Source organism: Notolabrus celidotus, chromosome 3, assembly GCF_009762535.1.
Source record: "Notolabrus celidotus isolate fNotCel1 chromosome 3, fNotCel1.pri, whole genome shotgun sequence".
NCBI lineage: Eukaryota > Metazoa > Chordata > Actinopteri > Labriformes > Labridae > Notolabrus > Notolabrus celidotus.
The window spans coordinates 32,608,974-32,628,011 of NC_048274.1; the positions used below are offsets into that span (position 1 = coordinate 32,608,974).

Consider the following 19,038-nt stretch of genomic DNA (forward strand, 5'->3'; position numbering starts at 1 on the left):
AAAGAAGAGGAAACATAAATATTTGTGATAGTGCAACAGTCGGGCTTACACCAGAAATCCAGCAGATAAAACACATTTTGGGCAAAAGCTGGTGAAGAGTTCCAAAAATGAAATGCCCTGCCCCATGAGTGATATTGTTCTTTTACATCTTTTCATCTGCATCTCTGTTTTCTTCAAAGGCTTCTGCATTCAACCCAGATACTGTACACAAAAGGAGAGACAAGACCCTGAAAAGAGGATACTAAAAATAACTAATTTAATTGAGGTCAGAAGGCCGCTGTGAAGGGTCCACCAAGGCACAGGGATTCTCTCTTTAATTAGTGCCCAAGAAGACCTAATTTAAACAGTGCACAGGACTCCCCTCAGCCAATTACTTTTATATTAAAACTGGAGAAAGAGGGGAAAGATTACTGGAGGACGAGAGGTTTTCAGAAAACATCATTTTCTCAAAACAGACCTTTGACCTTAAAAAAACTGAAACGGTTGGGTAGTCTTTACCAAAGCTCCTCCGAGGATACATTGATTAAAGCAGTTAGAGTATTAGGGAGGGGATAATTTTCTTATTGAAATGGAGATGGATATGATATAGATTATCTGGAGAGATGGAGGAAGTGTCAAGTCATTTAACCCATGGTAATTAGCAATGAGCTTCAATGGCAACATATGTCATACATGAAACAGGAAGGTCTGTGGAAGACCCTTTGTAAATGGCAGAGGGCGGCTTGTAATGACAATTTCACGGCTGAACAATGACGTCTCCTTATTGACTTCATTTTAGCTCTAACCAATACTGAAGCTCTTATGATATGGAATGAGAGGATCATAATACTCTGAAGGGAGGGATCAAGGTTTCAGATATCACACCTCGCTCTTAAATGACTTCACCAGCGAAAGAAACAAGAACAGAGGAGGGAGGAGAAGAAGGGGGGCAGGCCCTGTACAGCCAGCCATCCCCATACATAAACATAGACAAGGGGAGCAAGAAAATGAGTGAAAGAAAAGGAGAGCCTTGACTTCAATTGACATTTCAATAAGTGGAACACAGCGTTGCCAATCCATTTGCCTCAACTTCCCTCCCTTCCTCCCTCCCTCCCTCGCTCTCTGTGTAAGGCAGCTGAAACAATTATTGAGATAGGTACCTTCAGGCCATGTATGTTCCGGATCCCTGGAGTCTTGCCGGCTGAAACAGTAATTGACTAGATTGTAGAACACATCAGTGGGCCATTTACAAATGTGCTGAAAAGGAATCAGTTCTTTACAAAGATAAAAAAAAGAAAGATGAAATGAAATGAGGGTTACTCTGAAATTAGTTGAAGAGAAGAGAGTGACTGAGATGTTGGGCTCTTGAGACAGCTGGAGGTAGGTAGGAGGAAAGACAAAAACTGAATCACAGAGTTAAAGAAGAGTGAAAAGACAGAAAAGGGAAACACTAAAATGTTTCATCACTATGCCTGCAGGGGGCTGTTGGGGATTATGTATGATTTGAAGTGGTGAGAAAACTACATTTTATGAATATGGGTAAAGGAATCACTCATAGTGGAAACCAGCTTTGAAAGAAACCGCACAGTATCGAATGAAGTCTGGACGAGGCTTAGCCTGAATGCAAGCTTGCAGTTTCAGTGTCCTTGGAGCAAAATAAAAGTAGATTTACAAATGAGTTCCAACACAGTAACAGAGGAGGCCAATGAATTTTAATCTGATCCAGAGACAGCATTGCTACTTCTAATACTTTAATTCTGTTATTCACTGAGCACAATCAAATCATCCGAATTTCAGAATAAATGTTAAATGTTAAATGTGAAAAGCATTAATTTAATTTTAATGTTCTAGTTTAAATCTGATATAATGGGGACACATCAATTCCAAAGGTGCATTCTGTCTCTTAGCACTACCAATCTGCGATGTACGTCTGTGGCTCAGTGGTAGTGATGATCATCTCTCAAGCCGGCAAGAAGGTTTGATCCCCAGTCCCGCAGTCACATGCTGAAGTGTCCTTGAGCAAAAAACTGAACCACAGATGCTCCCGGTGACATCACCAGCAGTGTAATTAGTGAATACTGATGGTCCACTACAATAGCATCCTCAGCCATCAGTGTGTGAATGTGATGAGTGTGAAAGAGTGGTTGGAAAGAGTGGAAAAGCACAATACAAAAAAAAGTCAATTTACCAGGATACACAGTAAAATGTTTTTTCTTACCTCTTGGAAAAATCTGCAAAGGGTCCGGCAGCATTCCATTCATGCGTTGTTCGTTCATTGTGTTGAAATACTTCAGAGGGGCAAAATCACAAACAGTTGGAAGAGTGATTAGTGATTATTACAAATACTGGAACTTCAAAAAACTTTACAAATACAGAACTGCATAAATCTACAAGGAGGGCAGTAAAAACACAAACGTTTGAGAAAGCTTTGACAAGTCTCTTACATCCTGCATTGTAGTGACATTTTTTAGACTATCACACACACAAAGATGTTTATTTAAATGAAGTCAGAATTAATCCACAGTGTTCCCACAAATGTGAACATGCTGTGTTGAAATCTGTTGCCAATGAGGACCAATGCCCTGTGGGCTTGTTCTGAGGAGTGTAGCATTAACCCTTTTCTCCTCCAGGTCAACAGCTCACCAAACACTCATATCCTACAGGACTAACACGTGCACACACACTCTGGAGCCTCTCACACGCCTGCCATGGCAATGCAATAATTGATGTTTCAGTTAACCAAACCATCTGTTAAACTGTGAGGTGCAGTGTGTGTGTGTGTGTGTGTGTGTGTGTGTGTGTGTGTGTGTGTGTGTGTGTGTGTGTGTGTGTGTGTGTGTGTGTGTGTCTTTTGTTTATGCTCCCTCCTTTTGAGACTTTACAGCACCAAAAAAACAGCAGAACTTTACTGATGACACACATCAGACTACTACGTCTAATGTGACTGTGTTTCTTCTAAAATCCAGTATGAATTACCAAGTCATCACAGCAATATGTAAATTTGCTCTCTCATTGTGGGGGAGGGAGGGGGGAGGATGATGGGACTGGCTTGGATGAGAATGGATCAGAATGGCTGCCCAAGTGGCACAGCTGCTATTAAAAGGCCTATTTATCACTGTCAGATCCCTCCTCGCTCCCAGCCCTCTGCCTTCGCCCTCCAGCGTTCTCACTAGGCCACGTCTGAACAATGGGCCTAATACCAAAAAACGTGTTGTGTGTGTTTCTGGGTGTGGAGGGTAGGGGGGGTCGGCTTCATGTACCTTTAATTTTCCGCTCAGCTAGCTTATTGATTAAGGCTGCAATTACCACCTAATCTGTAGTAGGTGTGTTATTAAAAGACATTCTCCATTGTTGGCCAATAACTAAACAGTGTCCGATCCCAAATACCATCGCTCAGCCTTAAGGGACAAGAGGGAGAGTGAGAGCACAGAGTGGGTCTCATCATCATTAGCAGACTGAGGGGAAATGGGAGTAAAAATGGTGGAATTAGAGCTTCTACCTCCAGGGGGAGCTGAGCGAGGAACCGATGAGGTCACATGTTTTTTTTAGCACCTGACACAGGCCAGTCTTTAACTTTGAACGGGGGTGTCTGTCTTTCAAGGTGTCGAACAATGATTAGAGATGCCTGCAAGACTGGTGGGTCTCACAGGAGCATGTAGCAATCAATGTTCTCAGTGATGGGGGATACTTTTCACAATAAAGGCCCTCTGCAGACTGATGTTAATTAACTGCTGTAGTTGAGCATTAATTTAGCTCAGCAATAAGGAGCACATTTTTGTTAAGCAATGTTAAAGCGGAGGTCTTGATTTAGGGGACAAACAGGGTGGCAGCATGTTTAAAACTCTTGTTATGAATGTATCGAAAACATCCACACACACAAGCACATGCACACATGGGGTGAACCACCGAGACACTAATGAATTATTCCACCTTTCACCTGACATGCTGTTTTCCCTTAATTCCTATTAATTTCCCATAATAGCTGTCTGCTCACCTGGAATTAACAACATACAAGCAAAAATCCACTGGGGGCTCTCTACGGAGGCCAAATGGCAACCACAGCAACAACCACAACAAGAAGAAATCCTCTGAATATAAATGCAAATGACTGTTGAAATGCATAACCTTTGCATAACACATTTTAAGTACTGGCAGTGTAAGTTATATGTAGGTGAGCCACATTCTTTCCTCAGGATCAGCAGCTTTTTGTACATTTTGCTGTCCCAGGAGGAGCACAAAGCTATTACAGGACTCCTGGGTTTGTTTACCAAAAACACGTGGTACAACTGGCTTTGGAAATTTGCAGACGAAGCAATGTGTGTTTGGATATTACATTTTTATGCCATGTAAAACAAGCTGCAGGTTTAGGTCATAAATTAATGTAGTGTTAAAAGACTCGTCACATATTGTAAATTAAAAAGTTGGGAAAATAATTATGAGTCTTCTCATTGAAGTAACAGCTCATATGTACCGTAGACTGAGCACAGATATTTTCAAGGTTGGTTACCATGAGTTGATCAAGTTTATTAATATTTCAATATGAATGATTTGACTAAATTAACTAATGGCATTAACAGACATGTGGCCACATTTGTAGCTTGTAATGTTAACAGATAGATGATCGTGTATGAAAAACAAGTAAAGCTGTGTTCAACTATTTCATTTAAGTCAACTGTTTTAATAACCAACAAATCAGATTCAGAATTTTACCTTTTTGGCTTCTTAAAAGAATACTCAAATTAGAGCTCTTTGTGATGTGACTATAATGGATATGTCTGGTTTCTCTACATCATCATTACATCATGTCTATAACAGATTGCTGAGCATTCTGGGTTAGTGGAAACAAAAACATACTTGTGGAGGTCATCATGGGCTTTGAGATCCACTAAAATAAGTTTTTCATAATTTCTGATATTTTAAGTACAAAAAAAGACTCAATACTCAAAAAAATAATGGCCAATGAGAATGATTGTAGTTGAAGCACTGCATCTAATTATAGTAGAAGTAACACCATCTTTTCATTTGTAAATTTTGAAGAAGTGAACCAAAAGTGCTGCACTATGACGATCGACTCTGAGAGCACAATCTCATCTCAAACTTAGGATATAAAAATCTAAATGCAATGTAATTCACAAAAAAATCTTGGTTATACTAAAACATCCAGGGCAGAAAATCTCTGGAATTTATGGGTGAAGAGTACTTGGGTTTTCTCATAAGAAACACCCTTTAACAGGTCACACTGCACAGTGAGGCAAAATCACAAAAATCCTCCAAACATGTCGGCTGCTCTGCTATTCACAAAAAAATGATGGTTGAGGTCAATACTTATTCCATTGCTGTTTGACACTCATCAGCACAACAGCTGTCTCTTTTCCTTAATCACCCTGCTACCCTTTGCTACTTAATGATTAAAAAGCAACCACAAGTGAATGCATGATAAAAATGGACAGAAAACAAGGAGTGTGAATTGTGCCTGTGGCTCTAGCAGCATCGTTGTGAGCTGATGGGGGGTAAAAGACATCCACAGATGAAAGTAGATTTTGAACAATTCTGCTGCCCAGGGGGCCCGCTCTTTAATGAGGCAAAACTTTAAGTACTGAATAATAAATAATAAAAATTGACAGTTCATTTAGCTTTCAGTGTACCTCATAGAGAAACCCATTACACACCATTACTCTTACTGTCCGTGGCATGAACAGTAAGTATGGGGGATATGAAAATGTACTGCACTGAGTGGGGGGAGCTGAATGAGGAGTGTTAGTTTGTGTGTTTGTTCGTGTGTTGCTGAAAACCTCTAACAAACTGTCTTTTTTTCTGCCTCAGGTTGAAGACAATTAATTGGAGCAGTATGGTTTAAAAATCCCTCATCAGTTGTTGACTGCAGACAAATACAATGTCAGCGTTTAGGGATCCTGTCTTGTCATCAGTGACTTCCTCACATCTTTTCAAGTTTTGATTAGATCACTGGTACTTCCTACAACTAATTGTACCTTCAGTTTTCTTAGTGGCAGAATGGAAAGGATATTTCTGTCCTTGTCAGCAAATGACCACTGACATTTGCATCCCCCTCTCTGGCTCTACAAGGTAAAGTATCAGCAGTGATGGTCGAGGGAGTTAAAGAATAAATGAGGAGACTGAGGCAAGGACAGAGCAGTAAAATGAATGAATAAAATGTTGTCTGTTATTTTTATGGCTGTGACATAGTAATGCACAAATCAACACATCCACACTTCCACAGAGTAATGTGAGAAGCTGTCAGATTTCATTTGAATCCACACCAGAAAGGTGCGGGACTGAGCATGCCTACTGTGGCAGCAACATCACCTGCGCATTACATTTTTGAGACTTCTTTGTATTCATACCTGATGACTGAGAGGGATGTTTTTGAATTTGTACAACTCCATTAACTTTTTTTCTTTTAGGAAAATCCGACTCATCCTGCACTTAAAAAAACTCTGCTTTTTAAACAAACATCATCTGACAGAGAGCCCTGAGCTGAACATTTCTAACAGCTTTTAAACAAGGTTCTGCTGACCTGTATTCGTGAGGTTTCCTTCTGCAGTGAAACCCATTGAACAGGAAGCTCCTCAAATTGTTCAACAAGTGTTTTTTGTACCTTTAGGACATTTTCAAGCCAGCCTCAATGTTAAATCCTGAGGCTGAGTCTGAGTAGAGTTGATCGGCTCTTTCAATGTGCGGTACAAAGCAATATAAAAATACAGAAAATGTATTATATCGTTCTGTTTACCCCATCCAGTCGAGATATTTATTTTTACACCCTAAAATCATAAATTCACTCAAGTGGCTTTGTAGTGCACGAAGTCTGAACTTTCATGAAAAATACACTACCAGTCAAAAGTTTGGACACACCTTCTCATTCAATGGATTTCATTTATTTTAATAATTTCCAACATTGTAGATTAATACTGAAGACATCCAAACTATGAAATAATCTGATTTTGCCATAATATGGATTACAACAGTAGTCAAATGACTATCCATTGTGTACTAACCCTACCTCTGAACAACACAACTGATGGTCTCAAACACATTAAGAAGGCAAGTCATTCTACAAATGAACTCTTAACAAGGCTCATGTTGATTAGAAACCATTCCAGGAGACCACTTCATGAAGCAGACTGAGAGAATACCAAGAGTGTGCAAAGCTGTCATGAAGGAAAAAGGGGGCTACTTTACAGAATCTCAAATATAAAACATATTCTGCTTTGTTTAACACTTTTCTGTTCATTCAATAATTCCATATATGTTCTTTCATAGTTTTGATGTCTTACATATTAATCTACAGTGTTTACAATAATCAAAATAAATACAAACCCTTGAATGAGAAGGTGTTTCCAAACTTTTGACTGTTGGTGTATGTGAAAAACCCTGAATGGATACCAAGGACAGAACTCTCAAGATGCTCAAATAGGCAGTGGAACTTGAACATACTTTAGACATAAATAGCAAACATGAGGTCTAACTTTTATGGGAAGTTTTCTGCAAAACTTCTTCCTTACCACCAAATAGAACCAATGACATAAAAGAAAAAATTATACTCACATATGACAACATGGCTTTGAGTTCTTCATCACTTCTTACAGTGATTCTGTCTCCCACCTCATCTTCATCTAAAAAAAACACAGACTAGCATCTTAGGATGGTAGAATGTTTACAAAATTAACAACAGCTACATTAATCAAAGAAAATAAAAAGTGTAAGAGATAGATTATAGCAAGCTGGAACACTAACTTAAACCTTCAAGTAAGAGGTGAGCTTTAAACAAACATTTTGATACAAATCATTTCGTTTTCTTAAAAATATTTCTGTCTTTCTGAAGTCATTCTGTCACTTAAACAACTACCTTGGTGTCCATCGTGATTTAATATGCAACTTAAAAAGTAAGGACAAGAAATCAATGCATTTTCAAATAAAATATAAACTTTTATTTTTCACTACTTGTGCTGATATTTAACGTGTTTCACACAGTATTTATAGACTAACACAATCACCATTGGGGGAAATATTTGTCACAGAGTACAGATATAAGCTCTGATACTTGCAATCATGAGCATTTCATTACTTTTTACATTTGTGTTTAAAATAACAAAAAAGTAGTTTTACCTGTTTCATCGACCAGTTTATTAACATTTCATTAACTAAGGCTGGCATTAAAAATTAGGACTATTATAGAGCATTATTATTCTTTGTAAATTTTTTACCCGCCAAAATGACACAGAAATTACTGTCTAACGTTTAGCAAACTTTAAACAAAGTCACTATATTATTTTGATTATGATACAACTCGATCTAAAATGTTTGAATTCACTCTAAAAACAGCACATGACATAATCAGACCACACCGGCTTTTGCTCCGCATGCACATCAATGAGCCTTAGCCACCCATGACCCTGCTGCTGGTTCACTTGTGTTCCTCCCTTTGATCACGTTTTGGAGGTACTGACCAATGCAGACTAGGAACACCCCACAAGAGCTGCAGTTCTGGAGACCCTCTGACTCAGTAGACAACCATCAAAATTTGGCCCTTGTTAAAGTCACCAATATCCCTACTGTTCCCATTTTCCTGCTTCCAACTCACCAACTTGGGGGCAAAATGTCCACTTGCTGCCTAATACATTCCCAGCATTGACAGGTGTCATTGTAAAGAGATAACCAGTGTCATTCACTTCCCCTGTAAATGGTCATTATGTTATGACTGATCAGTATAACTTGGAGAAATTATTCTACTTTATTTTTTGAGATTGTCAAGTGCTAAGGAAGGGCTTTGATGTTATAGAAGTAAATCTTTAAAGTGATGTACTCTCCAGGTTGTCAAAGGCTGTGGTTGTAGTGCACTTCTTTCAGAAATACAAGAACCGAACACTCACATTCAAAGGCTGTAACAGTGGCTTCAGGCATGACATCTCTGATGGCCACCTATGATGTTAGAAAGAGTAAATTATAACAGAGACAATAACATTACAGAGTTAGAGCTATAAACATACCTTGTAATAATATATTCAAATATTCAAATAGTAGGTAAGGTTATACTTAAAAAACAACAACACTTTGTTGGTGTATTTTAGTACTACTAGTACAACTCAGACACAGAGTAGGAAAACAGCAACTGTATTTTAGAGCCGAACAATAAATTGAAAATGTATCTAAATCACAATGTGAGTGTTTTTAATAAGCATAAGTGTGTGGATGACGGCCTGGGTATTATTGGCCATGATTTTACAACATTTTGATGCTGTCAAATGAAGCTTTAGTCAGCTGTCAGCTAACCTCAGACTGATTGGTAATAATTAAGAGATTAAAAAAAGAAGCTTTTATGTTGTATCCTGGATTCAGGAGAAACGTGTTGCTAGCACAGGTAATGTGTGACACTTGAAGAACAGCAAATCGACAATAAACTATGAATTAACTTAGCCAGTATGCACTTTAACATTTGTTTATCCCACTTCTTATTAATATCACAATATAATGTTAATACACATTTCTTTCTCATGTTGTTCTGAATGTCAGATTTGCTGGCAAAGAGGTCAAAATAAGAAATCAGTTTTGTTCTGTCAAAGGAAAATAGACTGGCAGTCACAAATTATGAGACATTGTTAATATTTAGTTGTTTAGATGGACATAAAAACACCATATTTATGTGATGGTTTAATTCCCTGTGTTATTTCACATCGTAATACATGTCGCAGACAGAAACACCATGCAGCCCTCACGTACGTAGTTTCCCTGAACATCTGTTTACAGTGAGAACAGCTGGTTTGTACCAAAGTGACAGCTAGCTAGCTCTGTTGTATTGTAAAGACTCACCAGCAGGTCATTGAAGTTTAGTAGAGATGGACAGTCCACGGACGAGTCCATGTCTCCTGCTGGTGTTTTTATTCGGATAACTATTGCCTCGATGTCCATCGCGAAGAGGTGATTTACATGGAGTATGAGCTCAAAGAAGAAAATATGAACCTCATAGTAACACCAGGCTGGCTCTCTATGCTAACAGGCTCATTTCCTGCAGTTGTTTGCTAACAAACAGGCTAGCATCCTCCTCAGTCCACACACTGGAGTCAGTGAAGAAGAGGTCTAATAACGTTAACTATCAACCGTAAACCATTAACCCAACGAAAAGTACAGTTTCAGCTGTCCATGTTTGTTCAATTGTTCTACAAGGCAAAGTTTTATAATGTTTTATCGGAGCTATTTAGCCATAGAGCTAGTGTAGAGGAAATCAGCACTCATCCGACAGCATTTCCGAATCAACATCCGCCTAGAGCTTTTCAAAATAAAAGACGGCACGACTCTTAAAAAAAAAAACTTATTTCAAAGTACTATTAGCTTGAAATAAGCAAATAAATCTGCCAATAGAACAAGTAAAAATTTGCTTGGTAAGATTTCTTAAAATAAGACGTAATATTTAGAAAACTGTGATCTTAAAATAAGCAGGGAAAACTTATTTTAAGCAATATATTTTAGCATGTTTTTTTATTATTTATTTATTTTGTTATTTATTATTAATTATTATTTAAACAGGAGAAAACCAAATTGAAATCAAAAATCTCTTTTTCAAGTGTGTCCTGGCCAAGATCAGCAGCAGCACATTCCAGAAAAGTTACAGACAAACAACACATACTTCTAAAACATTACAACGTATCATGGTTTTCAGAACAAAAGTCATCAGTCAAAGCATCTACAAACTGAAGCATCTTCCTCAAGAGCCTTCAGTCGGCTTTTAAAAACATTTAAAGAGACAAGCTCACTCAAATCCGGGCTCTCCTGCAAAAGGTTCCAGGCTGCAGGAGCAGCATCTCTAAAACTATTGTTACCCATTTAAACTTAGTGCCTCAGAATAAGCCAGGAATGCTAACAATTACAATTTTTTCACTCAAAAAAAGATTTTTGCACTTTTCATGTCAACTTCTTTATTTGAGATATATTCACCTTAATTTGAGTTTTATTATAGCTTCACTTCTCTAGGTTTAAGACCATATTTTACTAATAAGATTACAAAGTTTAATTTGAGCATTTTGAGATATAATGTCTTCTCATCGTGAGCTGGATATACTAATATTCAGTCATGTCATTTTTTAGAATAAGGGTTTGTCTTAATGTCTTAAATCAGGGTTTGTCTTAGATTATCAAGATTATCCATCTTCTACAGATAAGATCTCAGCTTGAAAAATGTATGAAATGTAAAATAAACATTTTTTCTTCCAAATTATAACTCAAAACAAGATCTTTTCAAGATTGTTTGACTTAACAAGATATTTAAGATGCATTGTCTTAAAACAAGTCCCTCTATCTTGCTCAAATGTTACTGGTTAAGTAAATTTATCTTAAATTAAGTGGGATAAGACAGTTTGACAAAAAATGAGACACTTTCACTGAGTAAGATTTTTAGTTTTTGCAGTGTTCAATTGTCAAATATCACAAGATACACAGCAAGTCCTTCAAACATTGTATTACTAACTTTATAACCAAAGTTTTATATGAATGCTGTAAATTTAGGCAATTGCGCCACTAAACCCCAAAATGGTCTGCATTCAAAACTAATGTTTATTAAGCTCAGTCACATATTTGCAAAGAATGTCACAGAGCATTTTTATATTCAGAGTAAAATCATCAAAGACATGACCCAGATGTCCAATCATGCCAGCAAAGCTTTGAGCCAAAACTAAAATTCATGTATACAGTACTTTGTTATTGCATGACATTGACCAAAAACGAATATGCTGTGAAATTAAATAACCAACTTGGTCCAAAAAACTTCAAATGTTTTTTACAACTCAGTGAAATGTGAATATATGGAAAATATTGGATTGTGAACAATTCAATCAAAAATATTTAAAACCGTTTCATCTCTCCATTGTTGTCATTAAAACCTTCTGACAAAACCTCAAAGTTATTCTAGTTATGAATGTGCTTTGGATGAGAGTGTTTGACAGAGCAGCTTTGCAAAGAAAATGCATGAAGGCAACACTGAGTGACACACAGTGAGTGTGTGTATAACTCAGTCTTTTATGTTGAATTGGAATTATCGAATTCTCCTTCAAAAGACATTGTTGCTATTGTTGCCTCAGACTGCTTTTACTATGCATGACATTGATGTGGAATCAAGCTTGATAGGAAAGTATAATTTGAGCATATAATAGATTCCAGTGGGGTGGAATCTTAAGGGAGCAATATTTTTTTGAGTATTGACCTTAAATCATTATTACAAATGTTCAGTCAATATTTGGATATTGTATGAATGGTCCTTTGGTCCACAACTATAAAGATTGGAAATTTACAAGGCTCCTCATCCATATTTACAATTGTTGTTATAATCCCTCTCTGAAAACAAGGAATGAGACAACATTTTCTGACACTATTATCACTCTTCTTTATCAATGCTCAGTGCAGGGTATGGCAGACAAGGGTCAGTCAACACGGATGAGACACTGTTCAGTCCCTTTGTACGGTTAAACTCTTTTTCCTGGTCAAGGCTGCTCCTCTCAGTAACACCTTTATGTGGTTTTGCTCCAACAAATGGTATTATCGCAACTTCATGGCCTCCTGTATGCCATCAGTTTTCGTACTATTCCAAAAGTTCAAAGTTAGCAAAACTTATTTTTGTCATGATTGAAATCTCTACCCTTTGACAAACATTCTGGAAGAATAAGATAACTTGTATGGAAATACATCCTTGCTCTATTTTGATGCATTGGTAAATTGCTTGTGGATAAATACCATGGGACCTTGTTGCATTTTTGTGACATTTTTCTAATTTTAAGATAATATAACTGGAGACTCAGATATTTTAGAAATGAAACATCATACACAATGTACTCTAAGTGCATTTAAAATATACAAATATAAGAATTCAAATAAGACAGGGGTCAGCAACCTGCAGCTCTGGAGCCGCATGGGGCTCTTTCATCCTTTTGCAATGGCTTTGAAAAACAAATGATGAGTAATCAATTTAAGTGTATTCTATATTTATTCGTAATTTCTTTTTTTATTGTAATTCTAAATTTGAAGATTATTGTGAACTAATAACATTAAAATTAAAAGCAGCTTCATCTGTTAAATTTTTTGTCATTCAAAATGTGCATTACAATGTTTGAAAATTCCTGCTGGTGGGTCTCACACATCGGCACTTATGCTTTGCAAATATGTATTTTATATTGTTCAGTGAAATAGTGCGCTTTTAAAAATGAAAAATTAAATTTAGGTCAACACTCTGCTACATGCTCTAATACATGAAGGATGACAGCACACAGGATTTTTGTTTTGAATATGGATAATTTAAGTTTGGCTTTTTAATGACATTAACCTTCCCAGCATGTTTTTTTCCCCAGAGTTTAAAATGATCAAAATGTTTTCTTTGCATACCGAAATAAATTTTCATTTTCCCTTTAGCACTTCATTGATTTCATAAGCAACACACTATCATTTTTTGTACATAGCATAAAGGTAGAAAAACAATATACGCACTGTTATCTTCTATTTAGATGTCGAAAAGGATTTGTGGCTCCCGGTGTTTTCTTTATTGTGGAAACCAGGTCCAATTGGCTCTTTGAGTGTTAAAGGTTGCTGACTCCTGACATAATATAATCATTTTACTCACAGAATCCACACTTTTATTATTTGCCTCTTTAGCATAGGGTAGCTAGTGACACAAGACCTTTGTTTTTTAAGTTTTCAGAGACGCTCCTTCACTCTACATTAACACAGCATTAGTATTTAAAGGTTTTCATTCGGCTTGAGTCATTAACAAATAATTAAATGTTAAACAAAGGGGCACTTAAAACTATTGTTGATTACGGCCTTATGATTGGGGAGCTCCATCAGCCTCTCTGATTGCTGTTCCAAGAACAAGACATTGATCTCTGGGTAAAATGAAGTCTCTTGCTCTGATTATTTACAGCACTCTGCTCTTTGAGCTGATACCCGAGTCTGTTGACTGGGGTTCTGTGTAATGATAAGAACTTGTTACATCTCGCTCTGTCTGGACATGTGCTACTTGAAAACAATATCAATGAGATGTGCACTGTGCCAGCCCCTGCTATATAGGTTGGGTTTCACTGGCTACCAAAACAAAGTCTCCTCCTCTGGTTGGCCTGAGGCTGAACTTCTTTTATCTGTTTTGATTATCGTGTTCAAAAGGTTAAGGAAGCATTCAGAAGGGAAAGAGGTTTTCTTTGCAGCTTGATGCAGCGCAGTTGGTTAATAATAAAACATATAATTTTAAAGATCATATTTCAAATTAACTTGTAAAAGAAATAGTGGCAAAGATGGGCAATTAAATAAAACTCAGGTAAAAGTAAAGTTTCACTCCAAATTATGATTTAGAACTGTGAAGTCATATTCCACTGAAATACTAGAGAACAAATACCTAAAAACTGGACAGTACTTTACTAAATATACTGACCATCATAGTACTTCTGGCCACCACTATCTATCTACCCATCTATCTACTCCTTCAGTTTTCCAATGTCTTATACACACACACACACACACACACACACACACACACACACACACACACACACACACACACACACACACACACACACACACACACACACACACACACACACACACACACACACACACACACACTGTATACACAGAGGTTAGAAGTTCATTGCATGTATCTATGTTCATCTAATCTTACATCTTTACCAACAGCTGGGGTAAAGACCAATTGATTTCCATGTAATGCCTGAAATTATTACTCAGCCTAATTCAAACAAGAGAGTAAAGGGAAAAACAAAGCAGCGCTATCAGTGCTCTGATTAATGCCTCCACCAGCACTGCCCTCTGATGAAATGCAGAGGATCTATATGGCACTTTGTCAAACATACTCTCCAAGGACTTGACGTTAGGTCCTTCTGCTTTAGGGGCAACCAGGATGAAGCCCAGTCAGCAATCCTCATTATCAGAAATCAAACTCCTGACTTGGCTGGGAGGAGAAAGTGGAATAGGAAGGCCAGCATTAACTGTCTGGTAATTAAAAGCCATTTTATCAGACCACCTCTCTCGCCTTGTTCCTCCTTTCTCGCTATTGACAAGCTGCTTAGCACAAAGTGAGCTCAGTTTGACTCTAAATATATGAGGCACACTTATTTAACTTTCTCAGCGAGGAGGGAAATGCAAGTAAACAAGAAAGAAACAAAATTGCCCAGCAAGATTGTCCATTACTTGTTTACTAGTTTAATTGTTCTATCTATGGCTCATTTTTTGTGTGTAATTAAGTGTCCATATACAGTCAACGTTTGATCTTTCTTTTCACTCCTCCTCATCCCCTGGTGATTATTATTTCATTAGTCTATGTCAAATGTATTGGTTGGCTTGTTGTGTTTATTGATTAATGAGGCGAACACTGTCTTCCTTCACTGTAATGCTGATATAGAAGATCCTGAAATACTATTTGTCTTGTGGTTAAACATTGATCCTTCTCGCAGCTATCGACTGTTACTTGGTAGCTTTCCATTTACTATGCCCTTTAACATTAATGGTAATTATTCAAAGTAAAAATGTGTGAGTTTGTGGTTAAAGGCCTTATTTAACTCAATAGTAGGGATGGTATCACTGACTTTGGTCTTACTCAGGACCTGAACCTACTTTAAGTTCAGCAAGAAAACATGTCCCACCATCTGTCCAGGGCCACAGCCCAACTCGGGTATCCAGATGCGAAACCCTCCGGCTGAAATAGAGATGTGTCTCCTCAGCCTTGAAGCCTGAAGCCTGTTGTTTATTGATGCTGCCAGAGTCCCTGCTCAGATCGATACTATCTCCCTCAGATGGGCCTTCAACACACAGACTCCAAATTGAGGTCAGGATATGTAGAGGGTTATGGCACTTCAGTGGATATGAATTGCTGGAGAGGCTGCGATCATTTGTTACATCTTCTTTTAAAGTTCACTGCCAAGTTGACCTGTGATGAAGCATGGAGAGTTTGAGAGTCAGTGCTGAATGAGTTATGAGGAAAATGTACCACTATATGGACAAGCAGGTGGGTCAGGAAATGGATTGTGTGAGTACCTCTCAGCTCTTAGAGCAGCATGCTTTTCCTGCTGTTCCTCGTGTTTCAGATTCACCTCTGGGTCCCCTTTATGGCTGCATGTTGTTTCTGTTGTTTCTAATAAAGAGGAAATATTGGTGCCTTCCTGACCTGCTCATAGGGGCCATAGAGAAATTTATGAGGTGTGTCTCCTCCATAGAGGCTGCTTTTGAACTGAGCTTGACATAAATAACACATCACCAGCTCACCACAGCCCAATTGGCTCCTCTTTCATGCTGTGGTCAAGTGGCTTTATTCAATGCAAAATGTAACTACAAGGTAGTGTGTACATGATACAGTGAACCCAAAAATTATAAAACCAATGAATATTTCACTTTGCCTGAAAAAGATTTTTAAAAATTCACCATCAGAACACAAATAAGGAGCACAGAAAAGATCAGGAAACTGAAAACTGTGGAAACTGTGAAAACTGTATCAACGAGTCCCACAAAAAAAATATTTTTTTCATGCAAACTCATTATTTGTGATCTCAGAACTTTAGACGTAGTGTTAGTGGCATAATGTGGGAACCTTGAGTACAAAGTCAAACCTTTAAATGTATTATTTTTGATCTTGCAAATGTTTGCTTTATACTTGGCAAAATGAGTAAACTAACTTTTAAATCCAATACTTTCAGTGGGTGTGACGTTCACTCTTATCAGGCAGCTGCAGTAGCTGAAAAAGTCTGTGGTAAAACATTTTTTAACAATGCTTCAAACTATATTTTCTTTTTTTACTCTGGACAGACAAACCACTTCATATTTAAAAAGCATAAAAGATGTGCATAGGGAATGCAAAATGTGAGCACTACATACTGAGTGATGAGATCACAAAAAGGGCTGGTTGAGACTTGGGAGCTAGTTAGTTACCCTCTTGTTGGCTAACTAAAGAGTCAAGGGAGAAATCAACGTAGACAACAGTAATAAAAACATTTAGAACAATACATAACAATAACAACATTGTAACTGTATATGAGCATGTACATAATGGTGGCCAAGATGAGCGACCTCTCTCTCACCACACATTGGTTTGCTGCAGTGTCAGGTGGCCTGTTTGTCAGCTGAAATATTCATCAAACAGATCAACGGAAAGTCTGGCCGGCTTTTCAACTGACAACAGCATGTCAATAATTGATGAGGAATGAGCTGAATGACTTTGTGAATGTTTGGGGGTCCCTCTCATTCTGTAAGCGATGCCTCTGACCTTTGGTGTGTGAAAGAACTCATTATGGTCAGTGCTCTCATGTCATATATAGCCTGGCACAATGAAGGGAACAGTGAAAGTCATGAAGAAAATAAACAATGTAATCCAAGAAATAAATACATTAAGCAATTTCTTTTTGTGACTTTCTTTTTGTAACCAGTATTTAAAATTCCTTGGAAGTTAAAAATATTTGATTGAAAGCACTATTTTAAAATAATTATATATTTTTGTAGTAAATAATTGCTCACTGTGTGCAAAAAACCCCAGATGTTCCTGATATTTTTATGAATTAAGTACAAAACCCTGTGCTATTACATCATTATATGTAACAATTATTGAATTAAGTGTTTATTCCCACCAAGGTAATTATAGTATAAAATATTCATGGGTAAATTCCTGAAAAACCTGACAATATAAAAGTTATCTAACAGCATCTGTAATCCTACACTGTTTTAGTGTTAACATATCTCCTTACAGAACGAAGAAACTTCTCTGCTTCAAATAACATTTCATATTAGTATGTTTCTTTAAGTAGCATGGATAACAAATTATTCAAATGTTGTGGTTAATCAGGCAAACCTTTAGCACCTCTGTATGGTTGGTAATTAATGGCAGACAACACACCTGATACTGTGGTGAGTCAGTGGAAAGTTGTTGTGAGGTTGGTGCATGTTGGTCCTTTCTGTCAGATGAGATTCTCCCGACTGCCAACACACTTGAATCTTTATCCGTCTGTCTGCTGTCTGACCTTCTGCTCACAATAACCAATAGTGGCTGCAAAGCGATTTTATGCTTTCAATTTTCTCTGCAGCATCTGCATAAAAAAAACAGAGTGTGTTTAAGCTACACCGTCAGCATGAAATGATGCACATGTCTGGACGATCTTAAAGAAGCACATCCTCATGTAATATTTACTCTATCAAAGGCTCTTACAGGTGTAAACAGTGGATTACACTCATGTATCAGCCTAGCAGCAGAAGATGTTTGTTACATTATTTGACACAGTATGATGTTTGAAATTTTGCAGACTGAAAGTAAATAATATATTATGACACAAAATGTAAAATTATAAAAAGGGAAAACAGTAGTTGTGAAAGTATGTTCCAACTGCTGCACACTTAAATCATTTTTGGGGCCAAAATTGGAGCCAACTTCATTTTTCTGTTCATCAAAGAATAAGATATTCAAAGGATTCAGATTATGTTGAGCGAGCAAGTAAATCATGACACACATTTTCTAATGTGGACCGCAAGATTGTGGTTTCTGAACTGATGAATTGACTGTGTGACTGCATTTGAAGCCATATGTGTCAGTATTTGAGTATAGTGCTTGGGTAAATGTAATTAATGACCTTACACCACTACCCTTCTGTTTAAGAGGAGATCATTCACTATTTTGTATTGAGAATGTCACTCTGTGAAAGCCATGTGTCAGGTATAAAGAAGTGCTCCTGAAACTTTGTCTCTAGTCTGCTATATCCTGATGCTATGGTGAGGAAAATTCACAAACATACCAAGGCAGCCTGAGCCTGAGTCAGCCCCAGATATGAGCTTCATTAATTACAAATCACAAAAGGTGGCACAAAGTTCTACAGTCGCTGACAATTTAACCCTTAAAGACCTAGACCATTTTCGGGGGCGACAGACTCTCCTGAATTTATTTTGAGTATGCTGAATGAGACAACTGTAGTATCAATGGAAAGCGGAGAATGTCCGCTGTAACTGAGTTTTTAAAGCTTCTTGATAGGATTGGCAGTTCAAAACTTATCAAACATTTAAGAACAAGTAGCCGTTGCCAGCTGT

The 19,038-nt window shown here is 37.4% G+C and overlaps 1 protein-coding gene across 2 annotated transcripts in view; it reads right to left on the minus strand.

The window, feature by feature from the left end:
- Nucleotides 1-10,243, minus strand: part of map2k5 (mitogen-activated protein kinase kinase 5) — a 59,095-nt gene extending 48,852 nt beyond the window's left edge. For both annotated transcript variants that reach the window (XM_034680011.1, XM_034680010.1), the window contains exons 1-5: nucleotides 9,805-10,243; nucleotides 8,868-8,916; nucleotides 7,543-7,610; nucleotides 2,198-2,267; nucleotides 1,140-1,180 (exon numbers count right to left, since the gene is read on the minus strand). In XM_034680011.1, the coding sequence (XP_034535902.1) occupies nucleotides 1,140-1,180; nucleotides 2,198-2,267; nucleotides 7,543-7,610; nucleotides 8,868-8,916; nucleotides 9,805-9,903 (327 nt within the window). In that variant the 5' untranslated portion in view covers nucleotides 9,904-10,243. The remainder of the gene's footprint in view (nucleotides 1-1,139; nucleotides 1,181-2,197; nucleotides 2,268-7,542; nucleotides 7,611-8,867; nucleotides 8,917-9,804) is intronic.
- Between the last annotated feature and the right edge of the window lie 8,795 nt (nucleotides 10,244-19,038).